At 38.5% G+C, this 10,630-nt stretch overlaps 1 protein-coding gene across 4 annotated transcripts in view; it reads left to right on the top strand.

Annotated features, from left to right (window-relative positions):
• Positions 1 to 10,630, top strand: part of AGTPBP1 (ATP/GTP binding carboxypeptidase 1) — a 184,557-nt gene that overhangs the window by 100,135 nt on the left and 73,792 nt on the right. For all 4 annotated transcript variants that reach the window (XR_006680885.1, XM_045298624.1, XM_030887909.2 and 1 more), the window contains exon 17: positions 9,943 to 10,030. Coding sequence is in view for 3 of the 4 variants with exons in the window: in XM_045298624.1 (XP_045154559.1) it covers positions 9,943 to 10,030 (88 nt within the window). In the remaining variant the exon portion in view is untranslated. The remainder of the gene's footprint in view (positions 1 to 9,942; positions 10,031 to 10,630) is intronic.

Here is a 10,630-nt window from a genome sequence, read left to right as displayed (position 1 = left end):
GCTGCTTTCTCCTTAGGCTTGCTTCCCACACCTATCTTACATAAGGAGGCAAATTAACTATGACATAGACCAAACAAAAAGAAAACAAAAGATTTAAAGAAATAAAGCAGAGAAAAGAAAGAAGAGAAGATCAAAAGAAAAAAGTAGAAAAATATATACATAATTCCAGGTCTGTTCACTTACCTTCATGACTATCTCCCCACTGGTTATGGGGGATTCTCCCCCTCCCAGCCTGAAATCCATTTGAGGTGTTCTTTGGGGACTTCATAACTTTGTTTTGCTTCCATTGCTGATCTGTTTTGTTCCCTTCTTGGTTTTCCTCACTGTTGGAGGTTCAGACTGCAGTACCTCCATGCAGTGTGACCCCAGAGTTGTCCTCTGTCGCAGTATGCTCCAGTAAGGGGATAGATAACATGGCACGAGTTGTTGTCAGCCCCCAGTTCCCTCTGTGCCCCAGCCGTTCCCCACAGGGACGTCGTCCTCTGGGCCTGGTGTGCCAGCATGAGGTCCAAGACTGGCTGTCCCTTTCTCCTCTTTCCTGGTGTGCTTCTGTGTGGGCATGGCATGCTGGCCCCTCTCCCCAACCTTTAGGTTTAGTGTTCTCTGTCACCCATATTTCTAGGGATGGGATCTGTTTGGGGGCAGCCCTGTAGCTGTCTCTTTTCATGCGTTCCTCCACATGGCCACGTTTCCCTCATGGTTTGGTGCACTGTGGTAAGGTCTACATGCCCACTCCCAATTCTGAGGAGACAAAACCAATACTCTCCCCCTGGCTAGGTTAGTGTTCTGCACCCCCATGTCATCATCTCCCTTTTGGCCCCCAGTTTTCTCCCTCCTACCATTCCACTTCTTTGTGTTGGAACTGCATGTACCTCCTTGGGTTTGGTCTAACTTCCTCCTGTAACTCTATCTGAATATTGTGATATAGGTAGCTTCTCTTTTATACCTAGTGTGCTGATTACATTTACCTGAGGGAACTCATGGCATACTTCTTTTTCAATTGGCTGACCTCACTTAGCATAATTTCCTCCAACTTTTCCCATGAAACGACTTTTCATGTGATTATCAGTACTTTTTAAGTGATGCATAGTACTCTTTTGTGTGTACGTGCCAGAGTTTACTGATCCACTCGTCTACCGATGGGAATATAGGTTGTTTCCACCTCTTTGTGATTGTGAATTGGAGTGTAGATGACTGGTTGTGGTTTCTTTCTTACCTCTTCTGGGTATATGCTCAGAAGAGGGATAGCTGGGTCATAAGGCAGTTCAATTTCAGTTTTATTTAAATATTGTCAGATCACTTTCCATAAAGGCTGTATGTACTTACAAGACTACCAGCAGTGGAGCAGAGTCCCTATCTCGCTACATACCCTCCAGCATTTGTTGCTCCTTGATTTTTCTGATTTGGGCTAACCTCAAGGATGTTAGATGGTATCTCATGGTTGTTTTGATTTGCATCTCTCTAATAGCTAGTGATCGGGAGCATTTTCTCATGTTTATTGGCCAGATGGGTCTCCTCTTAATTGAAACTTCTTGTCAGTTCTTTTTCCCACTACTTCAAGGAGTTAACTGTTTTCCTATTTTTGTAGGCAAGGAGGGTGTTTAGATTTTAGTAATAAACCCTTTGTCTGTTGTGTCATTGCTAAAAATCCTCTCCCAATCTGTGGGTTGCCTTGTTACCCTCTTGAAGTCTTTTGACACACATAGGTATTTTATCCTTAGTAAAAATCCCACTTGTCAATTTCCAGTTCACCTGTGTGTGTACCTTTTCCTATTGTATTGCAGTTAGCCTTTGTATTTTCTGGGGCATGGTTCTGAGGTTTGTCTCAATTCCTTCACTAATGGGCCTGATGGTTTGGAGTTTTACTTCTAGGTCCATGATACACCTTTAGTTTGTTCTTGTGCATGGGGTGAGGTAGACATCTTGTTTCATTTTTCTACATGTGGACACCCATTGTTTCCAGCACCACTTGTTAAATAGGGTTTCCAACTCCCACTTGATGTCTTGGGGGCCCTTGTCAAAGATGAGTTGCCTACATGCTGATGGTTTTATTTCTGGGTTTTTTGTTCTTTTCCATTGGTCTGTGTATCTGTCATTATGCTAGTACCAGGCTGTTTTGACCACTGTGGTTGTGTAGTAGGTGTGAAAGTCAGGTAAAGTGAGCCCTCTGACTTTGTCCTTCTTGAGGAGTTCTCTGCTAATTCTGGGCTTCTTCCATCTCCCTATGAAATTGGTGGTCAGTTTTTCTAGTTCTTTGAAGAAGGTTCTTGGTATTTGAATTGGGATAGCATTAAACTTATAAAGTGCCTGGAGTAGGATTGACATCTTTACTATATTGAATTTTCCAATCCATGAGCATGAGATATTCTTGTGCTTGTCTAGGTCGTTTTTGGTTTCCTGTAGTAGGGTCTTTTAGTTTTTCCTTGTATAGGTCTTTTGTGGTTTTGGTTAAATCAATCCCTAGATCAGCAGTTCTCAACCTGTGGCTCGTGACCCCTTAGGGCGGTGGAGGGTTAACAACCCTTTCACAGGGGTCACCTAAGACCATCGGAAAACAATTATTTCCAATGGTCTTAGGCTCCAAGTCACTGCTCCTCTATCTCTCTCCAGGCGGGTCCACCCACATGTAGATATGCCCACATATGAATACCCAGTATGAAGACTGTTACCCATACCACGTGACAAAATTTCATTTATTTTTAATTAGAGGTAAATATTTTACAATATATAATTACATATTTTTGTGATGTGCTTTATTTCCAATTTGAAACAATGAAAATACATTCTGCAGATCAGATATTTACATTACAATTCATAACAGTAGCAAAATTACAGTTATGAAGTAGCAGCGAAAACAATTTTATGGTTGGGGGTCACCACAACATGAGGAACTGTATTAAAGGGTCACGGCATTAGTAAGGTTGAGAACCACTGCCCTTGATATTTCAACTTGTTCTTGGCTATGGTGAAGGGTACTGCTTTCTAAATCGTCTCTTCCAATATATATAGCAAACCAATTGACTTTTGTTTGTTGATCTTGTATCCTGCTGCTCTTCCATATTCCTCTATCTCTGTCAGTACTCCACTTGTGGAGCTTTTGGGATTTTCAATGTACAGAAACATGTCATCTGCAAATTGTGATAATTTCACCTCTTTTCCCAGTTGAATACCTCTAATGTCCTTCCACTGTCTTATGTTGTTAGCTAGGACCTCCAGTACGATATTAAATACAAATGGGGACTAGAGACATCCTTGTCTGGTCCCCTTTTTTAGTATGATTGATTTAGTCTTTTCTCCATTGATTATGATGTTGGCTGTCAACTTTTCATATATAGCTTGTATTAATTTGAGGAATTGACCTTCCATTCCTATCTTCTTGAGTGTCTGTCTTAATTTGGAATGGTTGTTGGGATGTTGTCAAATGCTTTTTCTGCATCTTTTAATATTATCATGTGATTCATATACTTTTTCTTATCAATGTGGTGTATACTATTGCTGGATTTTTGGATGTTGAACCATCCCTGCATCCCTGGGATGTATCCTACCTGATCATGGTGGATTATATGTTTTATATACTTTTGTATTCTATTGGCTAATACCTTGTTAAGGATTTTTGCATCTATGTTTATTAGAGATATGGGTCTGTAGTTCTCTATTTCTGTGGGATCCTTGCCGTGTTGGGGTAGCAAAGTTATAATGGCTTCATAAAATGAGTTTGGGAGTTTGCTATTCTTTTCTGTGCTCTGGAATACTTTGTGGAGGATCGATGTCAGCTCTTCCCAGAATGTTTGGTGAATTCTCTTGTGAAGCCACCCAGTCTGGGGGCTTTTTTTGTTGGCAGCTTCTTGATAACCTTATCTACTACTTTTGCTATGGGTTTGTTTAGGTTCTTGACCTCCATCTGGGATAGTCTAGGGAGGGTTTTTTTTTCCAAGTATTTGTCCACATCTTCCACATTGTTGAATTAATTAGAGTACAGACTTTCATAGTACTTTGTGATTATCCTTTTAATCTCATTGGGGTCTGATGTGATTCTCCCTATATCATTCCTCATCCTGGCTGTTGTTGTTTGCTCTTTCCTTTCTTTGGTTGGATTTGCCATTGGTCTGTCAATTTTGTTGATCCTTTAAAAAAAATCAGCTTTTTGCTGAATCAATATTTTGCATCATCCTTTTGTTTTCCCACTACTTCAATTCTGCTGGTTTTTATTATTTCTTTTCTTTTGCTATTGGAGGAGTTCCGTTGACTATGTTCTAGCTGCTGTAGGTTTAGTGAGAATATATCGGTCAAAAGTCTCTTCTTTTTTCATATATGCACCTAAGCTATCAAGCTACTTCTGATAACTGATTTCACTGTATCCCATAAGTTTTGGTACGTTGTATTTCATTTTCATTGGATTCTAGAAACTTTCTTAACTACTTTCTAATCTGGGCCAGTACCCACTCAAGTTGCAGGAGTTCATTATTCATTTAACAAGTGTTTGCCCCTGTTTTTCTGATCATCCTTTTATTCATCCAACTTTATGGTGTGGTGATCTGGAAAGCACGTCTGAGTAATATATTTGCTTGAATTTACTCAGGCTCAACTTGTGTCCCAGCATGTGGGCTCCTTTCGAGAATGAGCCATGCGAGATTGAAAAGAATGTGATTTTTTTTGGCATTTGGATGGAAAGCTCTACATACGTCTATCAGATCCGGTTGCCTAATTGTAATGTTTAGCACTATAGCCTCTTTGCTGAGCTTCCTTCCCACTGATCTATCTTCCTCTCAAAGTGGTGTATTAAAGTCACCGACTATAATTGTTGAATCTGTGATATAATTTTTCATGTTTTGAATAGTTCGGCAAATTTTGTGGGTCTCTCATTAGATGCATATATATTTATGATGCTCACCAGCTCCTGGTTAACTGATTCTTTGAGCATTATATAGTGCCCCTCCTTATCTCATTTTATGGTTTGAACCTTGAGGTCAATTTTGTCTGAGATAAGAATTGCAACTCCTGCTGTGTTTAAGTTGCTATTTGCCTGGTATATTTTCCACTGGCCTTTTATTCTTAGTTTATTTTTGTCTGTGAACTTAAGATATGTCTTTTCAGGCAACAGATTAATGGATTATGTTTTCCAAGCTAGTCAGCAAGTCTTTTTATTTTAGTGTAGGAATTGAGGATGTTGACATTTAGAATTGGTATCACGATCTGTGGATTCATTGCCATCATCTTGTGCCTTTTGTGTTGTGTGTTTTCTTATCTCCCTTCATATCATTATGTTGTGTCTTTGTGGGGGGCTTCTTTATTACCTTCTTTTCCCTCTGAGGGAAATCGTGGTTATCTGCGTGTTGTTGATGTTATCTTGGTTATCTTGATGTTATCTTGGTGATTGTTATTGACTCGTTGGTTTCTGGTTGGAGTTGGGTGGGCTATATGGTGTTCTCTTGCTTGTGCTTGGTTGATGTTGGTGTTTGACTGTAGTGAGTCGGCAAGGATCTTCCTCAGGGTTGGGTGTCTTATGCCATATTCTTTGACTTTTTCTTTGTCCTGGAAGACCCTTTCTCTCCTTCTATTTTAATATATTGTTTGGAAAGGTAGAGGATTCTTGGGGAGGCATATTTTCTTTCAGCTTTTGGAAGATTACTTCACTCACTCCTCCTCTTCATGGTTTCTGTTGATAAGTCTGAGCATATTCTTACCTGAGAGCTATTGTATGTGACTGTCTTCCTTTCTCTTGCTGTTCTTAGAATTTTCTCTTTTTCCTCGAAGTTGGATAGTTTAACTGTTATATGCCTTGGTGAGTTCTTCTTGGAGTTTAGTCTAATTGGTGTCCTCGCTGCTTCCTGTATGAATGAATGATTTTCCTTCATTAAGGTGGGAAAGATTACTTCCAGGACTTCCCTCGTTAGTTTATCTGTTGACTTCTTTGTTGTTCTTGTTTCTATTCATAGCTTGTGTCATTGAGCTCAGGTTTTCCTCCACCTCTTTTATTATCTTATTTGATTGTCTTTCTCATTTGTTGAGGTCTGCCTGACTGTCTTTGAGATCACTGATACGATTTTAGGCCTTCTCTAGTCTGTTCGTGAGACCAGTCATCTTGTGTGTAGCTTGTTAACTTCATCCGTTAGCTCCTGTATTTCCCTTTGGTGCATAGACTTCATCCCCTCTACCGTGGACTTCATCTCCTCTCTAATTGCATCCTTATCCTGCATATGTTCTCTCATCCCCTGTATTACTCCAAGTAGCTTTCTCAAAATTTCTTTTTGTGGCAGACCCATGTCTGATTCTTGTATGAGCGTCGTTAGCCCTGCTGTTGTGATTTGTCTTTCTTGCTTTCTTGTTGGGAATGATGTTGTATGCTGTTGTTTACGTGATGATTTTGTAGAGCTTGGCAACATATTTCTGGGAGACCAAGGGACCCTGGGCTCTTTCTCTGTGTGACTGGCAACTGTGTTTTTAAGGGCTGCCTGTGGCCTACTATGCTGGTGGGTTGGACTGCTGTGTAGGCAGGTGCTGTGGCGACTCAGTGGTCAACAGTGATGGGGGGGGGGCCTCAGAGACTTCAATGGGGCTGGTGGCTGTATGTATGCCACTGGACAGACTTGGTCTGGATTGCCAGGGCCTGATTTGCAGCCTTTATTAATATTATTATTTTGTATTATTTCTAGGCCTCTAATAGAGGATAATGGTGGGGGAGGTCTCACTGTGAATGGCAGAATTTTTGAAAGAAATTATGAATAACAAGATGTATATTTTTACCATTATATTTAACATTTATGTTAAGGTTTTATTTCTACAAATGAAATAAGAATAGAAAATTAAATACCTGATATAAATACCAGAATATGAAAGAAATTAGTGTAAATAATAATAAGTAGATTTGTTGATGGCTATTGAATTTATTCAGATCTCTTGTGATTTCATGGATAACAGAATAAAATGTTACCTTACTCTGCACCATCTTTGTCATCTTTGATATGGTTGAGCCAATTGTTGTGACAATTGTTTCAATCCATCTTATTGAGAGCTTTCCTCATTTTTGCTGATTCTCTACCAAGCATGATGTCTTTTCATAAAATTGACCTTTAATTATAATCTACCCAAAGAAAATAAGTTGAAGTTTTGCCTTCCTTGCATCTAAGGAACACTCAGTTTTATTTTGTATAAATTATTGTAAGTTACAAATGATTATCTGCAAAACCCAAGAGAATGCTAAAAACATACAAAATCAGTGAGTATATTGGATAAGAATATAAAATAAATATATAAATATAAAAAAATGAATGATTCGTCATTGTTGCAATTACCAGGTAGAAAACTTTTATAAAAAGATTTTAAAAAGTTAAATACAGTCAAGGATAAATTCAACAAAATGGTTTTCTTCTTACATGAAGGAAAGTAAATTTTATTCTTAATAAAAATAACATTAATCATACTAGATTTCAATAAAAATATCAACCTACCCCAAATGATCTACAGAATCAACACAATTTCTATGAAAATTGCAACAGCTTTTCTTGCACAAATGGAAAAACTAATCTTCAAATTCATATTTGAACAGGAAGTGGGGTCCTGGATAGGCAAAGCAGTCTTGAAAAAGAAGTACGAAGACTCATGCTCTCTGATTTCAAGACATGTCAAATCATGTGGTACTGGTAAAAGGATAAGGCCAGTGAAGTAGGTTGTGAGTCCAGAAAGAAACCCATTTGACGTTTCAGAAAAATGCCAAGCCCATCAATGGGAATGCATAATCTCCTCAGATGGTGCTGAAATAGCTTCACACAATTTGTGAATTTCACTTCCTATAGGAATGAGAGCTTTAGTTTTTTTGATAAAATATTCATCTTTATTAATATTACATCACGGAGTACATATCAAATTATGAAGCTCTGTAGAGTAGCTTTAAACAATATTCTGAGAATCTTCTTTTGGCTTCTTTCCCCCAGCTTCAACATATTTTGCATATTCCTTTCCATTTCCTCCATCTTCCTCTTCTTTTTCCACCTTCACATTTCTCCTCCTTTACTTCCTTATTTTTTCCACCTTGTCTTTTATATTATCCATCTTCATCCTCCTTTTTATCTCTTTATTTGTTTCATTTTCTTCTTTCCCTTTTCCAACTCTGTCCTCTTTTCCATCTTTTTTTTTGCCAAATTCTTCCTCTTTTCAATCTTCTGCTTTCTTCTTTCCATCTTTGTCTCCATTTGTATCTTCTTTCCCTTTTATATCTTCTTCCTCTTTTCCATCTTGCCCTTTCTTTTTCTCTTCTCCTTTTCCATATTTCTCCTTTCAGCTGCTCTTCTCTTCTTTGCTTTGGTCTTGCTCACCGCCTTTCTCTTTTTGCTTTTCATCTTCCATTCCTTTTATTGTCGCTATTTCTTTTTTCCTTCCTCCTCCTCCTCACTTTCATTATCTATTTCCTCCATTTCTTTTTCAGTAGCTAGTGCCTCCATAATTTTGGCTTCTCCATTTTCAGTATTTTGAGTGTTGTGTTTTGCTTCAACAACTTCTTGTTTCGTTTCAGTTCTTGCTTTGGTACTTAATTTCATCTATTTTCCCATCATACCACCTTTTGTCTTCATTTTCTTTGGAGTGGCCATTCTTTTTGGCTTTGTCTCAAAATTAATGGGCACAGGGATATCAGACAGTCTAGCTGATCTTCTCTTTGGCAACTGTTTTATTTCACCTGGATCTGCTGCCTTTCTTTTAGGCATAGTTGTAGTTCTTTAAAGGAAATTTTAGTAGCAGTAAAAAGCTGAGAGCAGTCTTTGACCTCTCAGAAAGCAAGGGAGTTTTCTTTTTTTTTTCTACCTATTTAAAAAAAAATCGTTTTATTGGGCTCATACAACTCTTATCACAATCCATACACACATCAACTGTGTAAAGCGCATTTGTACATTCATTGCCCTAATCATTGTCAAAACATTTTCTCTCCACTTAAACCCCCGGCATTAGGTCCTCATTTTTCCCCTCCCTCCCCGCTCCCCACTTCCTCATGAGCCCTTGATAGTTTATAAATTGTTATTTTGTCATATTTTGCCCTGCCCGATGTCTCCCCTCACCCACTTTTCTGTTGTCCGTCCCCTAGGGAGGAGGTCACATACCCTCCCTGTCTCGCCACTCACTCCACTGGTCCCATAGGGCCCATCTGCCCTGGATTCCCTGGATTTTCAATTCCTATCTGTACCAGTGTACATCCTCTGGTCTAGCCAGACCTGCAAGGTCGAATTCAAGTCATGGTAGTGGGAGCAGGGAGGAAACATTTAGGAACTAGAGGAAAGTTGTATTTTTCATCGTTGTTACATCGCACCCTGACTGGCTCATCTCCTTTTTTGTTGTTGTCGTGTGTTGTTGTGCTATACACACACACACACACACACACACACAGATATACTAGCATGCAGAATGCATTAGAATGTGGATTGTAGCAGATGAAGTCAGGTTTCTTCGCCACATTTGCTTATGCACCCATTTGTTGTTCCATGTGGGCTTTGTTGCTTCTGAGCTAGATGGCCGCTTGTTTACCTTCAAGCTTTTAAGACCCCAGACACTATATCTTTTGATAGCTGGGCACCATCAGCAAGGGAGTTTTCAATGAACTAATTATAGCACAGAGTGTACACTCCTCTGGGTGTGTTGGGGGAGGGTAGCTGGGTGGGGGTAGGGGTCAGAATAAGAAAGTTTTTAATCTTTTAGTCTAAATCTTGTCTTCACCCCTTTACTAGCTTGATAGTTTTAGCTTTTATGACTTTGTTGCTGATAGTTGCTCTAAAGCCAATTCCAACTGATAAATGAAATTGAAAATGAAAGTATATTATTATTTGACTTAGGAGGTATTTGTGAAATGTGTCTTAATTTGTTTTCCTGAAAGTTTGGTCTCTTTCACAGAAATAAGATTGATTTTTTTAAAAACTCAATTCTGAAAAGAATTTTCTCTCTTTTGTCTCTATTTCAAAGGTATGCAACCACTCATGTATTCTGTGCAGGAAGCATTAAACTCCAGACCATGGTGGATTCGTGTAGGTACTGACATTTGTTACTATAAGTAAGTATTCTGAGAATAGTAGGACATTAGTTTACAGATGGAATTTTAACTTCACTGCTATTTTATTGCAGAAAATAGTAGAATGATTATTTCCTGTTTTGATTTGTGGGATTTTGTTGTATTTTAATAAGGACTAGAATTTGAATTTTCCAGGAGTATATACAATGGAAATAAAATGTGGTGTGTTTTTTTTTTATGTACACTCTAAATCTTGTCTTGCTATATATATCATTAGCTTTTATGACTTTGTTGCTAGTAGTTTCTCTCGAGTGAGTTCCTACTCATGATGACTCCATGTGTACAGTGTAGAACTGTTCCAATGTGTATTCAAGGCTACATGATGCTCACGGGTCTGCCAAATATCCTCTCGGTGATAGAACTGCCAATGTTTCAGCTTGTAGGCAAGAACTTAGCCCATTTGTACCACCCATGAACTCTCTTTTCAGCTTTAAAGCTTTTAAAATGTGATCGATTAAAACTGGAAAGAGAAATTGTATGAAAAATTTACAGTCCCATCATTTTTGTTCTATGACATCAAGTGCAATTTTTATTTTATGTTTAATATTCGGACAGAAATACTTACCTCCTTTCAATTACCAA

The sequence above is a fragment of the Echinops telfairi genome, unplaced genomic scaffold (assembly GCF_000313985.2).
Source record: "Echinops telfairi isolate 266 unplaced genomic scaffold, ASM31398v2 ScPeMD7_7429;HRSCAF=8467, whole genome shotgun sequence".
Taxonomy (NCBI): Eukaryota; Metazoa; Chordata; class Mammalia; order Afrosoricida; family Tenrecidae; genus Echinops; species Echinops telfairi.
This window is presented reverse-complemented; position numbering and strand designations above follow the sequence as displayed.